The sequence below is a fragment of the Sceloporus undulatus genome, chromosome 5, assembly GCF_019175285.1.
Source record: "Sceloporus undulatus isolate JIND9_A2432 ecotype Alabama chromosome 5, SceUnd_v1.1, whole genome shotgun sequence".
NCBI lineage: Eukaryota > Metazoa > Chordata > Lepidosauria > Squamata > Phrynosomatidae > Sceloporus > Sceloporus undulatus.
The window spans coordinates 166987334-167014538 of record NC_056526.1 but is presented as its reverse complement, the minus strand read 5'-3'; the positions used below and the strand labels follow the sequence as shown (position 1 = coordinate 167014538).

The window sequence follows — 27205 nt, the reverse complement described above, 5'->3', positions numbered from 1 at the left end:
GGGCACTATTAGACCTCAAGGTGGCTTTAAACCTTGAATTCCATCATCCCTGACCTTAATAGTGGCCATTCTAACTTGCCAGTTGCCCTCCATCAGAGAGATGTTGGGGAAGTTACCTTTTTGCATTACAGTTTTCAGAGCCTCCAGTCAATATGACTGGTCAGGTAACTTTTCCCAACACCAGTTTGAGGCACTGCAGATCATCATGACAGATGACTGATCTAACTTGGTAGAGTACCAGAAGCACAATGAAGCATCAAAAATGCAGGTTACAGAAGGAATGCCCCACTCCAACTAAATTAGTGAAAAGCAACATGTCAAACAGAAGTACAACACAACATCTTAGGACAGGTTAAGACCAATTGACATATCACTCTGTTATCTACCCCAATGCACAGTAGTCTGGCAAAGTCTGAGACCAGAGTTTAGATATTTTTTTTGAAGCACATCTCTAAGTCTCTCACAGGCAGCAGCGGAAGATGTGTTCTGACAACTACAGCTCAAAAAAGGAACTTTGCCAAACTGAGATCTTTCCCATCACCTGCTACCTGGCCCTTTTAAATGGATGTGAAACTGAAATGGAAGTGAAAATATATTTTCTGTATAGAGAACATGTGCTCTCGGGCTGAGATGAGAGCCTTTCCCATTAAGCTGCAGAGATCAAACAGGAAGCAAACATGTGTTGGCCAATTCTTCTACAGTATCTGTGGCCATCAATATTCCTAAGGCATTCAAGACAGAAAATGTAATTACTACTGCTACATAAAACTTCTATGAGGATGAGGGAACATGTTCTGTCAAGACTCAGATTTATTAACTTTACCAAAAAGACTTCTTGAGTGTCTTTTACAAGATACATTTCCATTTTTAATGGCACCCCATGGCTAACTTTTACAATAGTCTTCCAACTGGGCGGAAAATCCCATATTCCTCTGTATACTACCCAAACAATATGGTTGACTTGCCAAGTCATGCTCTGTAGCATTACACGCCCCGCATGGTCAGATGCATGCAATTTTTTTTTAATGGCCAAGTGAAGCAGATGGTCTTTCATCATAACCATTATGATGAATGGCCAAAGCTTTCTGTTTTTTGTGGCAGATTTTCATTACAATTAATATTTTTAGTACTTCTGTAGCAGTCCCAGTGTACTTTTTGAAAGTTCAATCGTCGTAGATTGTTTTGTCTAGAACATTTGACAAAATACCACATTTAACAAAAAACCAGAAATGAGCTGGTTTGAATAAAATTTTTATTATGAAGGTTTTTTTTTAATTATTGTGTCTGGGAGCCACCTTGAATTCCCCTTTGGGAGAGAGGAGGCACACAATAGAAAAATAAATAAGTAATACCTCAGAATTTTTTTTGGAGGGGGCAGAGATTACACATATTTTGAAACTTACAAGGTGCAGAGCAGGGGGAAAAAATCACATAGGTACTGAAGTTGGGACGAGATCCATCACCCAACACCACGCACCATTCAAAATTGTATGATAAACCCAAACACATTTAGCCATTCACTTTCCAATGACCAAGCAAAAAGAATATGACCAGGCAATTTGTCTCTGTTCCCTCCTCACACAATTCTAACCATAGGAGTGGTAGAATGCCTAGGCAGGGTTAGTATTTCTACTAGCAATAAAATGTTCATTTAATAAAAAAAATTGCCCATATTTATGTAGAAAATCTGTGTATTACCTGCTACCTGGCAAGAAGACAGTACAATAAAAGCCTATAAATTTGTTCTGTTCTGACTTGATTAAAAGGAAAAGAGAAGAAGCCTAATTAAAATCTTACATCCTCCATGCCAAGTGGTGTGTGAAAGGGCAGCTGAAAGACACTTTGTTTGAAGGGGGATTTAAAGCACAGCTCCGAAGGTACTCCTTTCACAAATAAACACACTTCTACAGCCTAATTAACTGAGAACCATTTGGAAGATTTTACTCAACAGTGTTTTCCCACCGCTATGCGTTATAGATGGAAAAGACACCTTCAAATGCTGTCTTTCAACCATAATTTAAATTTTATGCCCAATCGCCAATTCTGTACTCCCACAGTATTTTGACAAATACAGAATTCTGACTATAACCTTAATGCAAGGCACTAAATGACTCAATAATTTCTCAAGGCAGCTTAATTCATTTTTTACGATTCTCTGTTTTAACAGGTAAGTAGTCTTCCTTCATAGGGCAAACTGTTACACAGCTTCCAGCTGCTTCATTGGCCTTTTCTGGAGTGAAAGAAAATTTCTCTTCTTATATTTTTAGAATTGTTTCTCTGTGTCCCTTAAATACTGTATGCATGCTTCACCATTTTGTTTTGACTTTCAGACTCAAGGTAGTGGTACAAAAACTGATTTTCTTCTTTTAATCCCCTCCACCCAGAACCCAAATACTGGTGTTCTTTTTCAAAATCAAATGTACGATTAAGCGAGCCAGTCAGCCCATTTCAAAATCTATGTTATTGAGCGGTACTTTAATCTTCACCGTGGGAGTACTTGACATGATAAAAATCAGTGATTATTCATAAACTTCCCAGCATGATCTCTCTTCATTTCACAAATTTCATATGTACATAATTACTGCCTGCGTTTCTTTAACACAAAATTCTGCCTTGCTAACCACAACGTCCCAATCCACTGTTAAGTTTATCCTAAGCAATCCTGTTCTGTTTGAGATTATGAATGTAAAAAGTTTTGATTAATTAAAATCAAACAATTTGCATTTCTTTCAAGAAAGACTCAATCCCATTCAAGCCAGTGCAAGGGATAGTGTGTACTGTTCTACAACTTTATTTCCAAGCACATTTCTGCTATTATTTTTCCTACAAAAATCAAAGTCATGTAACCATTAGAGCAGAACCTAAAACAGACTTTCAAGTGTTACAAACATTAAAAATGGGTCTGTAATGCAGTGTCTAATTTCCTTCAGAACAAATATTAACTAGTGGTGGTGAAGAATAACATCTTTGAGAATATAGCAAAATAAAGTGCTCTTTGGACAAGCTGGAAGGAAATACAAGCACAGGATTCTTAATGCCAGTCTGGACAGATTGTGTGTTTATATCAAGATGCCATCCCACAGCCTTTCCTGAGTTTTTACTGAGGTATGTGCTAGCTTACTAGTTGGTACCACTGCTGTGTCCACACAATATTTTAATATAAAGCAAAACGTATCACATAGCCAATGAGCCATCTAAGCAAACTACAGTCAACCCTTTCCATAGGTGGGCTTCCCTTCCGTGGCTTTGAGCTTACACGGAAGGTAAGCCCCGGCAAAATAATGGGACGCGTACCCGCACCACTGCAAGCATGCACTGCCGCAAGCACACACCCCATTATTTTCTATGAAGCTTGAGAATATACACGGGGGGGGGGGGGGCAGAATGGATCCCCCGTGTATGGGCAGGGCAAACTGTAGAAGTCATTTGCCACCTAAATTCAATAGGTAGTTCCAAACAGGATACATTCTTTGATGCAATGATTTACCAGTCAGAACCAGCATGGTGTAGTGGTTTGTGTGTTGTACTATAACTCTGGAGATCAAGATTCGACTCCCAGCTCGGCCATGAAAACCACTGGGCAAGTCACATGCTCTCAGCATCAAGAGAAGGCAATGGCAAACCTCCTCTGAACAATCTTGTCAAGAAAACAGATAGGATTGCCTTTGAGTCTCCATAAAGAAGGCAAACAAGAACAACAACAATTTACGTAAAACCTAGTAGATATAATCAACCTGGGACTAGCAAATGGATTCCATTTTTCATTTTTGTTTGCTTTATTTTCTGTACTAATCAAGTTGTGTGCATGTGTGTGTTGTTTTGTTTTTTACACATGAAAGTAAACAAGCATGACATTGAGCTGTAATATGAATGCAGACTGCTGAGAATCTGCATCTGAGTTCTACATCTATCTTGTATTAACAAAAATACTCTGCAAGACAAAGCAAAAGCCACTATAGCCTTTCATTCAAAATAAATAAATAAATAGTACAATATTTATTTGTATCCCGCCTCTCTCATTTGAGGATCGAGGCGGGTAACAGCAATGAAAATTTCAAATACAAAAGTCACAGAAAATAATAATGAAACAGTCCCCCAAAACCCCCACCCTTCTACCCTCCCTCCCATCATTACTGTTTCATTACTTTAATGAGAAATAATTACTTCTAGTTTAGTAGATTCTACCTTGAATTTTGATTTACCAACCTAACTAGGTAAAGTTTCAGTTTAATTTTGCCCTTCTCTGTGTCTTCCTAAATAGCTAGGTTTTTTAAAAATAATTTCCAAGTTTTGCAATTGTATCTAAACTGGATCCCAGTTCATTTCAGTGTAACTGCTGTAAATATGCTGGGACACAGTAATTATAACCACTAGACAATCTATTTTCTCCATGGCAAAGATAAAAAAGCAGCAGCATGAGTACACACATGTAAATAACTCATTCTTTTCCCACTATGCCACTGTCTTGTCCTGTGTTAAAATGGGGTAAGGTGTCAAGTGAAGAAATGTTATAAGGACTATACTGTCTTCAAAATCAAGACACCCAATATAAAAACAGCAAAACATTGATATATAATGTAGAATTAAATATTAATACACTAGAACAACAGATAACAAATACATATCAAAGGTGGAGACATTTATGTAATTATAAACATAAAACATTAATCAAGCTCAGTTTAAATGGACATCTAGAAATTTGTCAGATTGTATAACAGTATCAAATGTAGACTGAAACGAAAATCCCAAATGAAGAGGTTTAAAACAAAAATTGCAACATGGTTTACAGTATCCCAGCAAGCAATATTTTATATTACAGATGCAGAAACACACTTTGCTTCCATTCCAAGGCCACCCAGGGTGGAAAATAACTTCAGCGCAAAGGAGATTCAAGCTGCTTTTTTGAAGAAAAGAAAAGGGGGGTGGGAGAGAAGGTGGATGTCATAAGATACAAAAAGGTAAAAACTACTAAATTTTGAGATGGGGAGAAGTGTTCTCAGATCAGAAAAAAAAAGTTAACTGGACCTGGGCCCCAAGAAATGAGAAATTACTTGGAAGCAAAGTAATACGTGCTGAGATGTGCTAGCATGCAAAACCAAATACCCCAAGCACCATACCCAATTTATTATGTGGAACATTCATCAATCTTTAAAACCAAAAAACAACTTACTGTTCCGAATCATAGTAATCCATGCACTTCTTTTTCTTGTTATAAGCCGCCACTCTGAAGGGTACAATTTCTAGTGTTATCAGGCCTGGCGCCATAGTCAGCACTTTGGCACCATGGGTTGGATCATAGAGATCTTTTCCAGTCTCGGGGTGAGGCATGCCGGCAGGATCCCGGCCCACAATGTAGAAATTTGCGCCTGCAACCATCCTTGACCTGCAGTGCCACTGAACCTGGAATGAAGTGTGAGAAGCAAAAGTTAGCAGACAAAAGGAAAGAAGAAGAGAGAGGTTAGAAGCCTTTTGTTGCTCAACAAAATGAAGGGGGGGGGAATTATCCTTGATCAGGGTCATAGATCCACACACATTAACAGGCACATGTTTGTTTCTTACTTCCTTTTCCTTTATAAAATATTTACAAGACAACTGGTTTTATATATTTAAAATGGAATAAAAAGGATGCATTTGCAGATGACCATATGTCAAAGGGCAGAAAACCAAAGTATGAGGTAGAATTACATTTTTAGAACTATAGTTAATCACAGAGATACTGTGATGATCCACTTATTACATATGTATGCATGTATGTACAGTAAATCTATGAAACATACACAGAGTTGTAGAAAGGTAATATTGCACAGTGGCACACAATGCACCTGTCTAAAATAGTATGATGTCAACTAATGTTGGTACTTCTTGCCAGCAGTCCAAATGGACCATCACTCCTAAACTTGCGCTAACTACCCTTTGAACCGTATTATCCCCTGTGGCCTTACTGTCCATGATGTTCAGAGGATTTAAAAATATGTATTACCAAACTGCAATTTTATCAGGATAAATGGAAAACTCATTGTCCCTTGATTAACTATTAACTGACAAAGGTAACATTTTATGTAAATCTTGCTGCTTAGCTAGTATCAACTCTGTAGTTTCTTTAAAAAGTTATGTTTCAATTCAATCAGGCACTTAGTTGACATCTATTTGCTTAGTGGGGATTCATGTAGCATGATACACTGCTTAAGGTGTGTGTGGGCTTACTTATGTTAATGTGCATGTGTATGTTCGTCTATCCACATTTTTTATTTTTATCTTCTGATTCTAATCTGGAATGCATTCATTTGAGTTAGTTGAAGGAGTAGGCAAAGAAACATTGGTGGAATAGAAAAACATTCAAGGGTAGCTGTGTTGGCCATTGAGCAAAACACAACAAAATATAAAATCCACAAAAGAGGGATAACTTTATTGTCCAATCAAAATGCACAAAATACATCATGCAAGCTTTCCAAACTCCACTAGCTTCTTCACCCATCAAAAGTATGTTATGGAGCGTCAAAAGCTTGCATGATGTATTTTGTGCATTTTGATTGGCCAATGAAGGTATTGTTCTTTTGTGGATTTTTTATTTTGGTGGAATGGAGAGATGGAGCAAAAGATAAGTGACTGGTAAACTGCTTTTAAAACTCATAATATGGGCTGGGGCCCAATTAAAGGAATCTCAGCTGTTTTCTCGTATATTTCAGTACATGTATTTTTCAAAAATTTACATAAGAATAACAGTTCAAAAGAAAAACTGCATTCCCTATCACTTTAGATGGTATACATGTGTCAGAGCATGCATTAGCCAAGAAGAGACAGTCTTTCTTTCTTTCTTTCTTTTTTGAGGTAAGTGAAAAAATGTCTCTTCCAAAATGGTATTGCTATTTGAAATTTAATATGATTGTTTATTTTTAAAAATTTCAAACCAGTTAGATGGAGCACCTGCTCAGTAAAGCAAAAAGAGGTTGTATGAATTAGTTAAATCTTGAAGTCCTAATCATGCAATGAACAAGACAGCAAAATACAAAATCTTTAATCCACCTCCAAGTGTCTAAGGCTTTCCCACTACCACAGAGGAAAAAGAGAGAGTAAACTGAGATCTTTCTAATTTTTTCCAGAACCTCTGTCCAAGAGAAGCTGCTTTATTCATTTGAGCCAAAAGATTTCAAATTCATGTCTTTCTAACATAGTGATTTGTTTTACTAATTAAAAAAATGTTTCAAACCAGAATTATTTATTTTAAGCTGGATGCCAGGATGTTCGTTCCAAATAAGAACAGCTATAAGAAATGCAAAACATTACAAAAGGTTTGTAACACATATGGTTCAATCCTCCCCCTCCCTTGCCTACAAACACTTCAGCCTTACTCAGGAGTCCAGAGAATTAGAATCCTCTCCCCCAAATGACACAGCACAGCAAAATCCAAAAGTCAATATACAATGGCGGGTTACAGACCGCCCATTTGGGGCTGGCTGTACCCGCCCCTTTCCCCGGTGTATCGGGGCCTCAGCTGCTAGAACGGCAGCCACTGAGGCCCCGATCCGCCGCTTTTCAGACTGCGGGGAAGCAACAAAACGCCACTTCCCCGCAGCCTGAAACACCCCACGGTGGCGGGGAGGAGGAGAAAGGGGCCGCTTGGCCCCTTTCTCCCTTGCTTCGTTGGGAGCAGCCGTCTGAAGGCTGTGCCCAGCGACGCAAAGCGGCGCCGCAAACCAGGAAGGAGCTCCGGAACAGAGCTCCTTCCTGGTCTGTGGAAAGGGCGCACTAAGCGCCCTGGCGCGGACCGACGACGTCACGTCCGCGCCGCCCTGTATAGAGGCGGTGCGGTCGTGACGTCGTCATGGCAGCCCCCATGACGCCGCCCCGCACCTTCCTAACCCTAGTACGGACTGACTCCGTACTTTTAAGGCGGTGTGTAACCCGCCAATATCTGGGAAAGACAATGAATTTTTACTAAATGCTCTATGTGGATAATTTCATTGTATGGTTTAGTCACTAGGCAGTATCTGGCTTAAAGGTGCCAGTAATCAGTTGGACTACACCATTTTGCTTTCGCTGGAGAGGAAAAATTTTGGTCTAGTTTCCTGACTTGTACTCTGGGAATGGGAAGATGCAGCCCCCCAGTTGTTGTTATTTTTATCATCATCATCATCCCACCTTCGTCCCAGTACTACAGGGACTTAAGGCAGCTAACAAATCTAAAACAGCCCAAGTTAAAACATTATAAAACATGCATAATACAAATTTAAAAACAATGAAACAATAAAACAATTAAAAACACTAAATTATTAAAAATTTAAAGTATAAAACTCTTTAAAACAAAACAAACCAGCATCCCTGTCATGTGAAAGCATGGCAGCACAGAAACATCTTTACCTGCCGCCAGAAGGAGAGCAGGGCTTCCTATTTGACGAAAATAGTTGGCTACTCTGACTGGTTTGCTGGGATATCCAACCACATCTACTACACCTCATGTCCCCAGCTCCTGGGTCACATCTTCCATAATTTGCTGAATACTCATAATTAAATTCTCTCTTTACCCCCCCCCCCCCCCCGAATGGCTATGATCTCATCTGGCCAACAATGTACCCCCAGATGGTAGTTTCCTATACTTCTCATTGATTGCTCAATCGAAACTGAAAACAATATCCACAGAGCTGTGCATAATTTTGTTCAACTATCCTGCAGCAACCCATCTGAAGTGTGTGGTTCACACATTAGTTACCCCTAATTTTTTGCTCTACAGCACCTGCATTAACAAAGACCTTGGAGTGACAGTGTGCTAAATCAGAATGAATCAGTCCCAAGCACTCCATCTAAAACCATACTGTAGGACCCGGGTAGGCAACTGCAATGGGGTTTGGGCCTACTTTTCTGCTCCAAAAACTCAAAAGGCAGTACAGAATGCCAAAAGTGCTAGGGAGGGGGGATCAGCAGAGGCTTTAAATTCCAAAGAACTTCTGGTTTTGAAAAAACACTTTTGGTTGGGGAGGGGGGGTTATTACCAGTATTCTACACCAGCTACATAGTTACATGTGCATAGCAAAGTAACATCTCCCAGACTGATCCTATGAGCACAATAACAGCCAGCAGCTGTATCAAGTGAAGGAGATCTATTCCATCACAGATCAGCATAAAAGATTATGGTTTGCAGCCCCCTTGAACCAGTGAGCAAGGCTGCCATAAGAAATTACAGAGAGGTTCATTCTTCTGATTGTCACACTTTGTCTACTGACTGAGAGGGGGCTGGAAATATCATTCTTCTTGCATCCCAATCAGCAGCTAAAATTGATCACCTTGACCTAATGCAGAGCTGGTTGTTCAAGTGGGTGGAAAGTGGCATTTACATAGTCTTACAGCAAGGTTGTATGCTCTTACAGGATACAGAGTGGTTACAAATCTATAACTGCCATACACAATGCCAACCTATTTTTTTTAAAATAGTGCAGAGAAAACTACAACCTATTTTAAACATAAAATACCATTCCTAGAGTCCTCGTTTTCACCTTTGTTCTTAATATGAAAAAATTGATCTGAGGTATCTGGAAGTGGCAATGGATTCAAAAATACTCAGGAATGGCATTTTGCTTACACCTCCTGCAAAACAATCTGAAATGTCTAGGCAGCAAGTTTGTGGCAGTCAGCTATTATGTGCCTTTAATTTACCAAGAGTAGGAGAAAATAGATAGCAATTCACAAATAATCATCTTCTATGATAAACTGGAACTGTCAAGAAGACAAGGAACCATAACTTCCTAGCTATAAGTATTATGCACCTTCAAGTTAACTCCAACTTATTGCTGTAATCCTATAATAGGGTTTTCTTGGCAAGATTTATACATAGAAAGTTTGCTATGTACTACTTTCCTCTTAGGCTGAGAGAGTGCGACTTGCCCAAGGTCCCCTTAGTGGGTTTCCACGACTCAACAAATAGTCAAACTCTGGTCTCCCAAAGTCTTAATACAACACTCAAACCATTACACCATGTTGGATCTTGTGTATCTGTATAAGGAGAAGGTTATTAGGGCAATGGAAAAACAACTTGGCAATTGATGAATAGAGATGGTCAAGAACTAGATTAGAAAGATGTGGCTGAGAGAAAATTGAAGAAATACTTCATGATATCAAGAAAAGGCATTGAAGGCCATCTAAGAAAGGGAAAGAGAGTAGGAACAGTAGAATAAGAGCAAAAGACTTTACTACTGAAGACGAGTTACTCCTTTTAACAGAATTACCTGTTCTAGAAAGAACTGTATGCATCCACATACCTACGAGACACAGGAAAGGCTTGGCAGAAAGAAACTTAAGGACTTGTGTTTATTAAATTGGGCACATATCCAGAGATGGAGAGAAGAACCAGAAAGTGACTGTATCTTTCTCTCTTTCCTGGTTTGCCAGGAAGATAGCTATTACCTTTCGACTAAAACCACATTTATTTAAACACAGGAAACTATTGTTTATCCTGAGGCTCCTATTATACAGTATGTACTGCCCTTGTATTATTCATTATCTGGAATCTGTTCTTATCTTGCATTTGTTTTAAAATCTTTGTAAATGTTGCCCTGTTCAAGTCTAATATATTTCTAGAAATATGTAGCCTGCTGCAGTATTCATGGTGCATTCCAAATATCCACTCAAAAGGATAATGCCATTTTACCAAGGCAATGACTTGTGGGCTGTGTAATTCTACTGTGATTTTCATTTTTTAAAAAAAAAAACCCTCTCTGCATGTGGAAAATGAATATGCCTATGTGAAGATAGCAGAATAAGTTACAGTCTTAAAGTAAAGTCATGCAGTCACCTCAATACAGGAAACATCATATGACGATGTCCATAGATTAAACACATCATCAACAACTGGAATTTCAGATGCAGCTTTCATACTTCTACAGACACAACAGTTTAGCTGCAAGTCAGCAAATGCTGAGCAACAGAATGTCAAGGCAATCAGTGGGATATTTATATGTTTAATTCATCCTTTATGAAAGAAATTATTCTATAAAATGGATACAAAAGAAGCTGCTGTGGAATTAGATCTTTATATACTAGAAAGTCCAGGTTTAGGACATATAACTAGCTTGGCCAAAATGGACTTTACCATCTCTTCTTTAGCAGTGCCTCCAGCATCCTCTAAGTGATACACAAAGAATAAGGAAAACTTGAATGATAGGTGGGGAATGGTGGTAGGGAATCCTTAAGAAATTAGACTGACGTGTTCCATAAGGAGGCACCATTATATTTGTGCAAAAAAATGGCAAACCAGGAAAGAGAGAAAGAAGTAACTGACAGCCTTATTGCATGTGTTTATATTGCACCATATGCTTATATTGTACATGGACAGCTGCCCTATATTTCAGCCTAGTTTTGAAAATGAAGGCAGCAACTGCAGGATTCCATATAAACAACAGAAGCCAGGAATAAATTAAATGCCCATCAAAAGAAGTGTCCCTGAACATAAGGCATTCAAATTAATACCAATTTTGCATCAGATTAAACCACTTTTTAAAAACAACACACCAGTGACTCAATGTTAACATTTGAAAACAGAGCAGTTATAAAGTATGTAAAATACTATAAAAGAAGTTACATATTTTAAAAACCTCCTCTGCCCACCAGCATGCAAATGTTACAGCCAGGCACTAACTGAACTGCTGCCAATGAGAACAAGTGGTAACATTTTCACCTTGATCACATAGAGAAGTGACGTCAATCCAGGATTACATGTTGATGGAAAAAAGGTGTGTTGCAAAAACCTGGTTTTCTCCTTGTTATCCTAATCATCTAAGAGTTTGCACTACACTGGTAACTGTTTATATCAAGATGCACAGCTGTACCACTCTACTCTGGATATTTAGGATTTATTTGGATAATTATATGTTCCAGGCTGCTGTAATGCAAAACAAGCAAGAAAGCAATTCATCTTGAGATTATTAAAAATTAAGAATACTTGTGAGAAATATTATTTCCAATCACTTGAAGATAAATGTAGAATTATGTATAAGGACTCACACACTAATCTTCACCTGTGATTTTACCAAACAGGATTTATTTCTTCCCCAGTCTCCTATTCCCACTCCTGAAGGCATCTGTTCTTCACTGCCATATAGGTAACACTCTATAGGATGCAAACACAATTTCCTAGGTTATTTGACAACACCCCATAAAAATTATTTTTAAAAGAGTATCCAAAAATATGTTTAGATTCAGACCTACAAAACATGTCCATAAATCTTCACTGACTGGAAAACCATGTTCAGACAGTTGATAACCATATTGAGTTAGCAGCTGTCTGTTGTTCTGCAAGTCATTTACACTACAGAAACAAATCTGTTACCAATGCCTTCTCAATGACCTACAGAAAATGATTAAAGGGAGAGTTGTCTTTTATTAGTTGTCTAAAACACACTATTGGCAAGTAGTTTTCTGAGGTCATTGGAAAAAGCAGACTATATTAAAGAATGTTTCTTACTGCATTTGTATTTGTGACTGAAGCCTGCAGATACAGGTTTTGTTGAACTCCTTGCTTCCATGTTCTCTGAATACAAATCTCAAGACCATAATGGAAATCATATTAGTGAATATATGGGCCTCCATGTCATCTTTTGAACCCATGGCAAGAAATGCTCATAGGAAATTTTGACATAAATATACAGTAGTCCCTCCGTTTTTGCGGGGATCTGTTCCAGACCCCCTCGCAAAAATGGAAAAGTATTTCCATTGGCTTGAATGGTGGTGTGTACCCCATTTGGTCCCCCTACGAGGGATGCGAATTTGAAGTCTGCAAAACAGAGGGGCGACTGTACGTGGTTTTCAGAGATGATAAGAAATATAGCAAATAGACAAAAGATACTGTCTAGTACATGGTTTGTTTCTATTCAAATCAACAGGATCTGATCAGCCTACATTCCACCCTAAAGCCTAAACTGTTGCAATATTAAATACATGCATTAGTAATGGTCTTCAATAATAGAACATGATATTTGGGATGTAAAACAGAGACTGAGCAAGGGGTGGGAATCATGCATCCCTCTCAGCAGAGCTAGTTGATGGTGAAGAATGCTGAACGTTGCAATCCATCAACCTCTGGACGGATGTATGACTTCCACCTGTCTCCTAAGCATTATTCACTCATTGTCCCTTCATGAATTACCATCACATGCTCGCTAGGCCCCACTCCTGAGGCTCAGTGGACCCAATCCCAAGAAGCTGTACTAACAAGAAGACATGAGAGCATGGCTAGCATAGAATAGTAATTACATCTCAAATAGTAATTACTACAGGCTTAGCCTTGCCTCATCGAAATATTGAAGTTTTTACTCTTGAGCTTTTGGAAATTTTCTCATCAGTCATTTGAGGTAGAAAGGTTTTTTTGTTGTTTTTTTTTCAAAAAGGTAAAAGCTAAAATTCATTTGTAGTTACAAGACTGTCATCATCTATTAAAGTTCTTATGCCAATCCAAGAGCTTCTAATCACAGGCAACTGTATCATTTTCCATGCCCTGTTCAGCTGCTGTGCTTCTCTATGCAGAGGGGGACGCTCAGGTTTCCATACCAATTTAGTCTGCCAAGGCAAAGACAGTTAATGTATCAAACATAACTTTAGAGAGGGATCTTGTAGCACCTTTGACGCTAACTGTGCAGAAGAAGTTGTATCATAAGCTTTTGTAGACTTGTAGACCTCAGATGTACCTACAAAAGTTTATGTTACAACTTCCTCTACAGCAGCGGTTCTCGCAACCCCTTTGGGAGTCGAACAATCCTTTCACAGGGGTCGCCTAAGACCATTGGTAAACACATATTTCCGATGGTCTCAGGAACTGAGACATTGCAATTGTATGGTTGGGGGTCACCACAACATGAGGAACTGTATTAAAGGGTCGTGGCATTAGGAAGGTTGAGAACCACTGCTCAACAGAGTTAGTCTCAAAAATGCTACAAGATCTTTTTGCATACTGATATTCCAGACTAGCATGGCTATGTCTCTGAATAGATGTAAAACATTTTTTCAACTATGCTTTCAGATCTAAGTAAGAAAACTTCAGTCAGAAACACAAGACACCATGACAGGTGCACATTCATAAGAGGCTCACAATGCTTCCAGCATTCCTTTTAATTCATGTGTGGCTATAGCAGAAACCACCTTGGGTCTTCTGCAACAGCCTTGGGTCCTATGCCAGCAGAAAAGTGAGATATCAAATAAATAAATATAAATAATAGGTGGCAAACAAAATGCTGGTGCAAGTGACAACCACATGTTGGGTGCTATGTCATTGCCTCTTCTTCTTCCTCCTCCCACTTACAGATGCCAGGGTAACTGTACTACTTCCACCTCATGTACTTGGCTTTTTCAGCAGAAGGAAGCAGAAGTACAAATTAGGGGAACAGACAATTAAATAGAGAAAGAAAGCAGCCCTCAACTTAGTGCCTGGGTTCCCTATCTCTCCCACATCCCAGGCAGAGCCAAGAAGGGAGAACAGTGATTGACTGATTGATTGATTGATTGGTTGGTTGGTTGGTTGATTAATTGGTTGATTTTCTATCCTTATACCCATGGTGACTTACATCTAATCAAACCAAGGTACAGCTAAAAATAAAACACCTCTTAGTACAAAAGTTAAAAAAAAAAATTAAACTAACAGTTCTATTTTTCAAAAGTTAAAGCCATTTAAAACACATTCAAAACAGAATAAAAAAGATAAAAGCATAACCCCACTAAAAGCCCCTTCTGTCACCTACAATACAAAAGTGCATCTAAATAAAAAAAGTCTTTGCCTTTTGTATATTCTGTGTAAAGATTTTGCCAATCCACCAGAGTCTCAAAATTGTCAGGGGGAGGGGGGGCAACAATGGATGTAAGAGTCCTCAGGATTTGCTCCCACATCCACTAAGAAAAGTAGTCTGCCTGTGGGAACAAATAAGGAACATTTTCTGGCCAAGCCATGTTCCAGGTGCTTGAGACCCTTCCCATTCTCCCTTTGTTGTTGCTGTTAACTACCCTTGAGTCGATCTTGACCCATGGTGACCATGTGGATGAGACATCTTCAAGACTCTATTCTCTACTATTATTCTAAGTTCTTGCAGATTCATACCCATGACCTCCTTAATTTGAGTCCATCCATCTAGCATGTGTTCTTTCTTTCTTTCTTTCTTTTTCTCCCCACCCTTCCTAACATTAATTTTTTTTCTAATGATTCATGTAATCTCATTATGTGACCGAAGTATGGCAGCCTCAGTTAAGTTATCTCCGCCTCCAGGGAAATTTCAGGCTTGATCTGTTCTAGGACCCATTTATTTATTCTTTTTTGCTGTCCATGGTATCCAGAACATTCTTCTGCAGCACCACATCTCAAATGAATTCCCTACTGCACCAGACAGACACCTTACTCTTCCCTGTGCTGTGTCCACCTACTAACTTTCCTTGCTGTATTAGGAGGCCACCTGGATAGAAGGTTTCTGGAGTCTCTTCCCAACCTGCAGAAAGTCAGTGAGGGACGGAGTGTGAGAAGAGTCCCTTCCTCAGATTCCTCACCTTCATGTACAGCCAAGATTTCCTTTCCTGCTTGGCCCAAAGTAACTATCCTGACCCAGAAGTACTTACCTGTCAGTTCACCTGGGCCTGAGCCCACTCTAAGCACCACTGGTCTCAGACAACTGAACATTTTAACCCTCGGAAGGATGTGCTAGTGACAATGACATGGCTGAAAGTTGCTACGAATGCACATTTTACTGGTATTCACTACAGTAGGATGCACATTAAGAAAATAGGTCAAACAGTAGTCACAACACCGTGAGATTTTTCTTAATATGAATCTGCCTTTATCCCTACAATAATGAGTCCATAAAGTAAAGCACTTTCAGAGACAAGTTCATGACGGATTAATAGAATAATACAAAGAAATGGCAGTTTACTTTTTACCTCAGTCTATGGCTTCAGAGCAATTTGATTTCAAATTTTTCCTATTTCCCTCCTCTGCCCAAAAGAACACATGTCTTGAAGGCAACTAGACTTAAGCAAACAAGGGAAAAGGAAGACTGGAAGTAGGAATGACCTCAAAAGCTCTAAGAGCTATACATATTCACACAAGGATGGAGAAGAAAGGAGGGAGAGAGAAAGGCAGTGTTGATTAAAAGCAAAATCCCACCATTAAGTAATGCAAAAGTTCTAAATCAAATACTGAACAAGAGCCATTTTACAGCACTGCATGTGATGCTTTGATGCCATTTGCTTAGTGAAGAGGGCTGCCAAAAGCATGTTTTCTTTCCAGTTGTTTGTTCATGTTTGTCTCAATTCCATGTACATCAGAAGCGGGGAGGGACTAGGAATAAAGAAAGAGGGGAAAAGATCCCAGCTCTTCATCTTGGGCCATAGTTCAATAGTTAAAGAGAGCTCACAACTTCCTTGAAATAAAAGAAGAGGAAATATGAAGAAACAAACCTCTTGAAATAGTAAAGAAGAAGCTTCTGAAATTTTAAGGCCTCTAAACCAAACACCAGGAAGAACCTATGACAGAAGAGCCTTGGATACTCATGAACAACCCTAGAGGCAGTAGAGCTAAAGAAGACAATAATGGTAAGTGAACTTCAGGCAAACTAAGAACAAAACAAGAGTACACAAATTAGTATGCTGCATCACATGACAGTTTGCCTTACCTCTGTTGGTCCAGCATACATCATAGGAGAGGGAAATATGGCCACCACAGTTGTTTCTGGATTCAATATTCCCTCCTCCAGCACTGCTGCATGTTGTTTCATTCTCCACATCAGAGGAACATCATCATCTTTTGTCCAACCACCTAGAGGGTGCAAAAGAAGAACTGGGCGCCTGTAGCCACGGCTCAGAAGCTGCTTGTGCGTATCCTGCATCAACAGGGCATGTCCATTGTGCACAGGGTTGCGCAACTGGAATGCAAAGACAGCATCTAAGGAAGAAGAAAGAAATATCAAAATGCATTACAATTCTTAAGGAATCAATGACAAACAGCCTGCAATATTCTGTATAGAATATCTGCCTGACCCTTGATTTCTAAAAAGATTTTACATCCAATACAGCTGGCAGTAGGTAGGAAGTGAGGTAGAAGAGTTCAGATAATTTATAAATTTATAAATAAAGGTTAATAATAATAATAATAATAATAATAATAATAATAATAATTGCAAAGAGATATGTCAGACTATTTGCTTCACTATGCCAAATATCTGAAAGATATAGAGGAATGAACCTCTATACATCTACTGGGTATATCTAGTGTCTCCCTGACCCATAACCTGCTATCTTCTGTAAAGACATCATACTAAACCTATAACACCCAGATTTGGTCCAAGTAGACTACAAGTTGAACATGAGTCAACAGTGTGATGTGGCAGCTAACCAGGCCAATGCAATTTTAGGCTGCATCAATAAAAGTATAGTGTCTAGATCAAGAGAAGTAATAGTGCCACTATATTCTGCTTTGGTCAGGCCTCACCTGGAATATTGTGTCCAGTTCTGGGCACCACAATTCAAAAAAGACATTGAGAAACTAGAGCGTGTGCAAAGGAGGGCGACTAAAATGGTGAAGGGTCTGGATGCTTTGATTGAGAGTTCCTGCATGGCAGGGGGTTGAACTGGATGGCCCTTGTGGTCTCTTCCAACACTACGATTCTATGATTCTATGACTTTTCACTGATTCAATGGTTAGCTCCTAGTCACAAGAATGAGTTGATCAATTAAATACAATCAATATTTCCAAAGAAAATTTAAAAGTAAATATCAGCTTCTTTGTGCAGGAGTGAGAATCATAGTTTTTATGATCTTGTTACACTTCATCTCCCAGCGTACTTCATCGCTGAAGTATGACTGGAATTTGCAGCTGAAGATCATTTGGATGATGTGATTACTATCCCCATTCTAGAGAATAAATTAGATAGATACAGTGGTTATAGTAGAAAGTCAGCATGGTGCAATGGTTTGAATGTTGCACTAAAACACTGGGAGTCTAGGGTTTGAATCCCTACTCAGCCATGGACATTTACAGGATGACCTTGGGCAAATCAAAATCCTGTACTGTTACAAATCTTTTCAAGAGAATCTGAACAAAATCTGCTCCTGAAAATATCACTCTGCCTCTGCTTTTGCATTATGTTACAGAAGGCAAAACTAATTCAAAAAAGAAAAAATACAGTACAACCCACATACCCACGGGGAATACATTCTCAGACTTAGCATGGAAATGGGAAACCATGGATAACAGCAAAGTCTACTGGAATGAATGACTTCCGACAGAAGTTGACCATAAGTCATGGTGGAGGACCTAAAAGTCCCAGTAAGAATTTCTAGATATTCTAGCAAAACTCTATGGTCAACATTCATTAGAACATACCACAGAATCGCACCAGAACACCTATATGCCTGGAGAGAACATATTTTTTCCAGAATGGGTACTGTTCTAAAAGATACAGGGGCCATATTGCATACTTCAATCTTGCCTGCAGTGACTGAGAACAGAACCTACTTCACCTCCTAACATTGCAGCTAATTTAAGACTGCAGCCTGCTTAGCATATTCTAAGAAAATACCTCCATCCTCTATCCCATCTATTTCCAACCATCTCTCTCTGACATACACTAACACCATAGAGTGTAAGGCACAGGAATGCTTTAGCGCCTCCAGGCACAACAGCACAGAACAAGCAAGTAAAGTGCCAGATTAGTATTACCTTGGTCTGTTTTTTATAACACAAAACATTAAAATGGAAACAAACCGACATACTGTGGGCTTTTCTAGTCTGCTGAAAAGCTAGCAAAACTAATTCTAACTGAATCTGAAATAGTTTTCATCACACCAGAAATTCCCAGTGAGGTTCACATGTTTTGTTGCCTTGCAAAAACTACAGGGTTTGTCTGTGGGGGTTTTAAAGAAAATACAAGAAAATTATATTTTAATCATAACCAAGATGTATCTCACTGCCTTTAAAGGATATACAGCTCAATCCTATGCAGCCACAGTGAAGCAGGAAAGCTCTGTTAAGTAATGTTTTAAAAATATTACTGCTGCTGATCACCCTTCAGAATAGCTAGGTTTGCCTATTTTAAACAATGAGAATCGGCAGCCAAAACTTTGTGAGGTCTGAACTTTCTACTCCCATCTTCACCCATTTAGCCTCAGAAACATGGCTTTTTAGCACTGCAGTCATAAAAAAAATAATCAAAAACTCTGTAGCACCTTTAAAACTAGGATTTATTTCAGTATGAACTTCCACTATCTCATGGCATACCATATTAGTGATCCAGTGTGAGACCACTGTGAAACTGGATACAAAAAATGACCATTACTGATATTGGCCACAATCAGTTAACATTTTCTGCATTTAACTCTGGTTTTTTTTCTCATCTCCATCCTGCCATGTTAAATGTGCATAAATAAATAAAGCCCTGTACTCCATGCATCTTAATAAGTGGACTGTAATTCTCAAATGCCCATGCCAATCTAAATCTGTTTTTAAAGTGACACAACTCTTTGCTAATTTGCCAGATCACTTTTACAGTCTCTTTGAAAACAGCTAAAGAAGGTTTAGGGGGAAACAGATGACCTGGAAGGGGCTGCTTGAAGCTACACCTTCTGAAGACAGATTGAGGCTGCGGTGAACACACACCATGGCCCCAATCCACCTTGAAGCCAGCCAAAAATAAAAAAGGCATATATCTGCTCCTTTTTTGGCCAGGAAAAATGTGGCTTCTCCTACTCCACCAGGCCCCATGGTGACTTCAAGCCGCTCCGGCGGCATGCAGCATATAAATGTCACAACACAGAGTGCCTTGAAGCAGCTTCAGGGCAGCTTCATGACTTGAGGCATCAAAGCACCATGCTCCAAAGCCACCTGGATGGCAGCTTAAAAGGGCTGTCTGTTTGGGCCCTTTGTTTCCTTCAAACCAAAAATCATGCTCCACTAACAATCATCTGTTCTTCACTGAAAAAGCCAATGACAGTGAGCTCCAAGACAGCATGAGAGGGGTTTCTCTCTTTCATACCACCCTTTTATGTTCTCGAACTCACCTGCGTTCATGTCTTTGAACTTCTGTTTCAGTTCAGCAGGTGTGAATCGGTACTGATCAAGGCCATCATTCCAGTAAATGCGATCAAGAACTTGCAGATCACCACCCACCAGCCAATCACCTTGTTCCATGATCATCTAATAAATGTAAAAGAAACAAATTATTTCAACAGCAATGGCAGTAGGTGGAACAAGTCAGCAATATGCAAAGATCAAGTCTAAAAAGCTTCCTGCCTTCTAAAAGGTACTACTGCTAGAAGAGAGTTCTGAGGATACCAGGGACTGCAAAAAAGAGAAACAAGTATGTTCGAGAGCAAATCTTGGAATCCAAGGTGACTAAACTGAGGACTTGTCTACAATAGCTTTAAACTCCAAATTTTCTCCAGGCTGGCCACATGGTCCTTTCTACCATACTGCCCCAAAACCCTGAATCAGGTTTACACATTGCCTGGGCCTCGTTTGAGGTTTCCACCCCTAGTCCTGCATTTTAAAAAACTTATCTTTTGCTCTGGGTTTTCCAGATAACCCAGAATAAAATGTGACAATGACAGGCCAGTCCCACAGCAAGACTGGGATTCAAAGTGGCTTTTAACCCAGCAGACCAAGTTAAATGAAGTAGTACCCCACACCTGTATGGCTCTGATTGGGCTCTAAGCTTGGCTGCAGAGGGCAAGCTTATATGCCCAATATAGTTGGGTCAATCAGGTAGAACAGCATACACAAAAAAAGGACTCCTGTGCGATTGCTCCAGTCTTACCGAATGTCCTTCTGCAGTTAGCATACCCTGTTCCCTCCCTGACTACTCAGCGAAAAAAATCTTAAAGACCTGGATGTTTCAATCACTTTTAAATTATACTGACCCAGATTTCACATTTCATAGTCTAATTTTTCATTTACTGTTCTTATTTTATCAAAATGGTATTTTAATGCTTCTGTTTCGATTAACTTTCTCGCTATCTCACACAAAACTATTTTATGTTTTATTTTGTAAGCTGCTTGAGAAAATTTGTTTTATCTTCAAACCAGATAATAAAGTAACAAATGGAATATAATGCAAGAAACAGCAATGCACCAAGAGTAGGAACCATGTAGTTCACCAGATGCTGTTGGACTGAAATTTCCAATATTCCTCACTATTGGCTATGGGCTTGTATGAGCTAATAGGAGCAACAGTCAAGTAACATCTGGAGATGTTAGCCCCTTTGCTATCCACTGCAGTATTTTTCTTTAAAAAACAAAAGAAAAATGTTTTAATTTTTTTTTTTTAGAATAATGATGGGGAAGCTTACATCCTGCTTTAAGTAATGCTGTGCTAAAATTGTGTCAATTACTTCTTTAAAGATGCATGTTTCCGGTCTTGTTTTTAAAGAAAAAAAATTCCCAAATGCTACCGGAATAACTATATCTGTATCTATGTTTTACTTATGCCTCCCTAATGGATTGACAGGAATCAGGTATGACCAAGTCATATGCTCCTTTCTACATACTGTATGAACTTTAACTGGGCCAGAATGTGACCAGGAGGTTTACAGCTCTTTTAAGACTGGCAAGATGTGTCTATTTATGTCATTTCTCCTACTGATACACTGTAGCTGCCATATATACCTACTGTTATTACTCCCTCTATTTTTCATTTCATGGTTCAGCCATTGAGACAAATATTTTCTGTTCTTTAAGTATTTTGTGTCACTTTTTAAAAAAAGATACAGGCCCTGTCCTTAGATGTACAAATTTTAAAATATAATATACAGAAGGGATAGGAAGTGCAAAGAAGAGGCAGAGCAATTTGACAATGCCAGAACAAAGAGGCTTGCTAGGAACAGATATTTATATCCAGATGGTTTCCACCCTGTGGGTGTTCCTTTTTGGACAAGAACACTACAATATATCCTGAAGACTTTACTTTTCTGATCTAACTGTTGCCAAACTGGCACCCTGCAGATATTTTGGGCACAAATTCCCAACAGTCCCAGCAGCATGGCAGAAGCAGTAGCCTGAACTGGAGTAGGAACCAGGCTGAGGAAGGCTGCTCTGACTTAGTGAAGAGGCCAGAACATGTCCCTTGCTGCTCTCCAGTCCCAGAGCAAAGAGTAAAGATCATAGTATCTTTCTGGCAAAATGGGTAAGTAGTTCCTTGAAATTGTTGCTGCTTCTCAGAATAATAGCTGGACATGCAGTTTTGCCCACCTTGCATCTGGTAACTGAATAAGATCAGAGCAAAAGCTGGGATTCTACTATATTTTAAGAATCTGAATAAGAGTCGCAGCAACAGAGAAGAACTCATAAGAATGTACCATTAAAATTGTTTGCAAAAATAAAGATGAGCTGAAGGCTGGGCTCCATTATGCTGATCTGGCTGAGCCAAGCCCGGAGGCAGAGAGGCCAGCTGTTTTCCTGTCATCACTGCTAAGTAATTCATTTTGGTGTGCTTTCTCCATGTCTCTTGCACACAAGGCTGTATTTATAAACCACAGGAGAGGACAAACATCTCTCTGATCTTCACTGGCAGTCTACACAGTTCACCCTAAATCTGTTTCTGTCACATATGTATACGTACACAGTCATCCCAATCAGACTTCCACACTCTGAGTAACCACAGAATGCGTGCATACACAAGCAAGCGGCTGAATGAAAGCAAGGAGAAAATCCTCAAAGAAACGTGGTAATCTAAGCCAAAATTTACACAGATTATTCCATTGCATTTCTATATGGAACATCATTAATACTGGAAAAGGGCCTTAGTAAGAGATCGAATATGAAAGTAACTAGTAAAGATTCCCACATGTAAAGATATTAAATACAAATATTTGAATCATCCATACCATAACGTTTCTCCTAGATATGCTTGTGAAAGCTGAATAAAGCTGAGAAGAATAAACTCTTTTGAAATGTGGTAACAGTACTACAGATATGATGAGCTGCCAAAAAGATAAATGGGTCCTAGAGCAAATCAAGTCTGAATTCTCCCTAAAGGCCAAAATTACCAAAGCTACAATACTTTGGAAAAATCATGACATGACATGACTCATTAGAAAAGATCATTCTTAGAAAGGTGAATGCGAGTAGGAAAATAGGAAGATGATATTGCAGCTGGATTGATTCAATGAAGAAAGCCACAGCCCTGATTTAGTAAAACCTAAGCAGGGCAGCTGATGACTGGGAGGCTCTTAGAGATCTCTCGTTCACAAAGGTCAACTTAAGTGAAGACAATTTGATGGCAATTATCAAATAACCAGCTTTAAAAGTTGCCCTAATAGATCGAGCCAAAGGCTATCTAGTCCAGTATTCTAGCTGTGTTTTTATAGGGCAATCAGATGCTGAAATCCCACAAGAATGAAGTGAATATGTTAAAAATTATAGATGGTTGCATTATGATGAGCTTTCTTATTTTGAACAGGATAGCTGGAAGCTTAAACCAAGAGATTATTCCTAAGGAAAATAAAGATCTTAACTGGTTTGCCTATATACAACTTAAAGACAGATTTAATTAAGACAAGAGAAATGCAGCCACAGAGGTTAGAAAAAATGAGTTTTACTCAGAGTTGTCTAAAGACAATGACCATATAATTTTTAAAAATGCATAAATCTTCTCTGAGGATGCCAGCTGCTGGTGAAAATCCAGGAATAAACACGGCCTCATAGCCCCCCAAAAAACACAAAAAACTATGGATGCTGGCCGTGAAAACCTTCAACTTCACAATGTATAAATGGCTTCTGAAACTAGAGAAATAAGGTGAACCTGTAAAGGAGTCCATGATATGTTGGACCCAAAATTTTGGGCATAATGTCTATATGGATGTATGCAGAAAATGTGGTCCAAACATATAAAATGTATTTAAAACAAAACCTGTGTGACATTACGTATAGATGGTAGCTAATCCCAAATAAACTGTTGAAAATTGCCAGAATATTTCCAGTCAATGTTGGGGATGTCAAGATAAAGAGGGCCTCTTTTAAAGCTTGATTTTGTAATGTTACCATAAATGTTTTTGTTGGGCATTATGAATAAAGAACTAGATAGTAACTATGGATCACTTCTTTGATATATGACAACAGCAGCAAGAATATTATTTGCTCAAACCAGGCAACAGACTGAAGCACCAAAAATGGAAGAATGGGTTGTTAAGGTTGTTAACCCAAATTGCCAAATTAACATGGGTTTTAAGAATAAGTCAACTGAAGCCTTTTTGAAAGATTGGAGGCAATTTATGGACTTTCCAAGCAATAAGAAATCTAACAATGTAATAATCTGTGGCAATGTCATTTTAGTAAGATTATTTAGTTGGATCTATAATGGGAGAACAATATTTTTTCTCTTTTTTCCATTACAGTCAGGATTGGGGACCCTATTGTGTATTAGCCGTATGTCTTCTCTCTCTCTTTTTCCCCCTCTCTCTTTTCTCTTTTTCTCTACTTTCTTCTTCGTCTCCCGCACCCCCAGTTCCTTTATCTTTGTTTGTATGTTATTTTGATTGTAAATTAGATTGTGTTAAAAATAATAAATCTACAAAAGGAAAGAAAGAAGGAAAAGTAAATTCAGCAGTTTCTTTTCTTTTTTTTTTTCTTTTTTTTTTGGACATCTGTTACTGAGAGGCACACCTTTATGTAAGGGTGTTCCTTGCATGTTGTTCCCCATTGTCTGGCACAACGTTCTTCTTTGCGGTGCTCATAGAACTCTGGATTGCGTAGAATAGCCACACGGCGACCTTCATACACCAGAGCAAAAGCTGTGCAACCATCTAGTCTTTCTTTGTCTTCCTTTGTGGCTGTCAGCACTATAGGCACTGATAGGTTAATAATCCCCCCTAAAATGGAAATAATAACCAGGAGATATAACAATAATAGTTATCATAAAAATGGGAAAATTGTGAAGGACAATCTGTTCTAAGCTGCAGTGAACTGAAGGAAAATTTTATTCACACAAATTGAAGGAAAATATATTCTAAACTCTGGTGTTTTAAGAACAAACCCTTACCTAACAGAGGGAAGGTTCCTTTGCTGATGTCTTTTTAAAACAGACATGCTCCCAGCCATTTTTGGAGCCTGTCTAGATTTTCAGTTCTCCCACAGGTAAAGATACAGAGCACAGGTGACAACAAGAGGGAGCAAGGGACAGTTTTCCTGTGCTGAAAAACTAACCATGTTGCATCAAGAATCTTACATAGGAACACTCCTTTTCTATACAAAGTAAGCCATGTACATTTAACACTAGGAGCACTACACAACACATGACACATCTGCAGCTATGTGGCCTGCTATATTAATTCCATTATAAAGTCAGGTTATGCATTTATCACTAAAAGCTCCAATTGCTCCAAAATTCAGTTGATTTTATATATGCAGATTGCGGAAACAATTACCTGGCATTCACAGAACTGCTTCTGGTTCTAATAAAGAAACAAATACTGAAATATTGAGGGAGTAAATGTTTTGCGGATGCAGATGGTGATCCACACATCTGACATGTCAGCAATCTTTCCTTACACTTCTGCATCCTTTGTGAAGGTTAGTGTGACCTATGGTTTTTCCCCAAGTTCCTTTTCCATTAGCTTTTATTTCAGCAATGACATCTAGTTGAGCCTTTCTCTCCTATCTGCCTTCAGGCCAGAAAAGAGAGAAAGATGAAGCCAAGACACTGTTTGGCAGCTGCTATGACAGAACACTCCATAGCTGTTAGGCAAGTGACAAATGAAGCTGAAATGCGGGAACAAGAGTAAATACTAGAGCCAAAATCTACAGAGACCCATGGTCCCTCACTGGGTGTTGGATTGTTGTTTAAGGTTTAATGAAATGATTACCCATAGCCTCCCAGCATGCCCAGTAATAGCAGACTCTACTTTATCTCACCATCCAAGAGACAGTCAAAATGAAGGCACTGCAAGTATTCTCTTTCTCTCATAAAGCCATTAAGAGGTGTTGCCCAGCCCTCTGCCAGAACTTGCACCCACTGCATATCCACCTACAAACAAAAAGGTTGTTAGTGTTAGACTAGTTCTAAATTCTGCCAGTGTCAGAACCAAAATTTATGAATATTTCCTCCAAATTGGGGGTGGGGGGCAAGTGCACAACTAGATCTACTAGAACGTCTGGCAACTTCAAGAAGGCTAAGTAATGTTATATGGTAGAACTTCATAGAGATTAAAAATCCTCTATCAATTAATACTACAGATACTACCATTTCCTAGCAGGAAAGATGCACTTAATGACATAAAGTAGTAGCAAATGAGGGCAAGGTGATGCTCTGATTTCATACCACTAATACTCCCACATGTAAAGTGACTAGGCAAGATGACGTGAAATTGTTACTTTAACAATATCAGCATCTCACCTCCCTTGAATCCCATCCAGGTCAGGCCATATTATGGCCATAAAAATATGCTGAATGAACATTTCATCCCACTTTGTATGAATAAACTATGGACTGCATTAAGACCATGGAGATCATGAACCACATTCAAATTATTTCCCAGAATAAACCCAATTCTTAAGCTTTACAGTCAACTTATACAGACAAGCTACATCGTATCTTTGGGGATTCCACATTACTCTTCAGTGGTATTCACTATTTTGAGTAAACAATTGGTAAGTACTTTGGGATCTTTCATTTCAATTTTCAGTTTGTTTCAGGGTACTTCCAGGATTCCTTACCACTTCACCATGAGAGCTGGGGCTGCTAAAAGAGTCCTAAACATCTGGAGGCCAATGGGTCAGGTAAAGTTAAGTATTTCTATACTGCCTTTCTGAACACAATTAAGGCCGATATGAGAAACCAATGTTACAGCAATGAAAGAACCATTATAAAAATACTGTCACATAAGGGACAATACAAAATACATATTTTAAAGGCACATTTTAAAGGGAAGGGAAGACTGCAAATCTAACCAAGGGGAACCATTTTAAAAAAAACAAATCACATATGTTCATTGCAATATGGGAATATTATCTTTGGACTACAACTCCCAGAATCCTCCAGCCACCATAGCCACTGTCCAGATTGGCTGAGAGTTCTGAGAGTTTTGTTCTCAAAAAATTAACATTTCTAAGCTCTGGTTCAATAGAGACCTATATTCATACGGTGATACACTGTATCTAGAACTTACTATTCATTGAGTGATATAAAAAACTAACATGACTGAATGAATAGCAGAAAACTACACTCAAATTCAGGATCATAGAAAGGAAAGTTAATCAAGA

At 38.8% G+C, this 27205-nt stretch overlaps 1 protein-coding gene across 1 annotated transcript in view; it reads right to left on the bottom strand.

Annotated features, from left to right (window-relative positions):
* Positions 1-27205, bottom strand: part of PAPSS1 (3'-phosphoadenosine 5'-phosphosulfate synthase 1) — a 64425-nt gene that overhangs the window by 5139 nt on the left and 32081 nt on the right. The window contains exons 7-11 of the mRNA XM_042469357.1: positions 25859-25970; positions 24611-24816; positions 20014-20149; positions 16632-16900; positions 5171-5400 (exon numbers count right to left, since the gene is read on the bottom strand). Coding sequence (XP_042325291.1) covers positions 5171-5400; positions 16632-16900; positions 20014-20149; positions 24611-24816; positions 25859-25970 — 953 coding nt within the window. The remainder of the gene's footprint in view (positions 1-5170; positions 5401-16631; positions 16901-20013; positions 20150-24610; positions 24817-25858; positions 25971-27205) is intronic.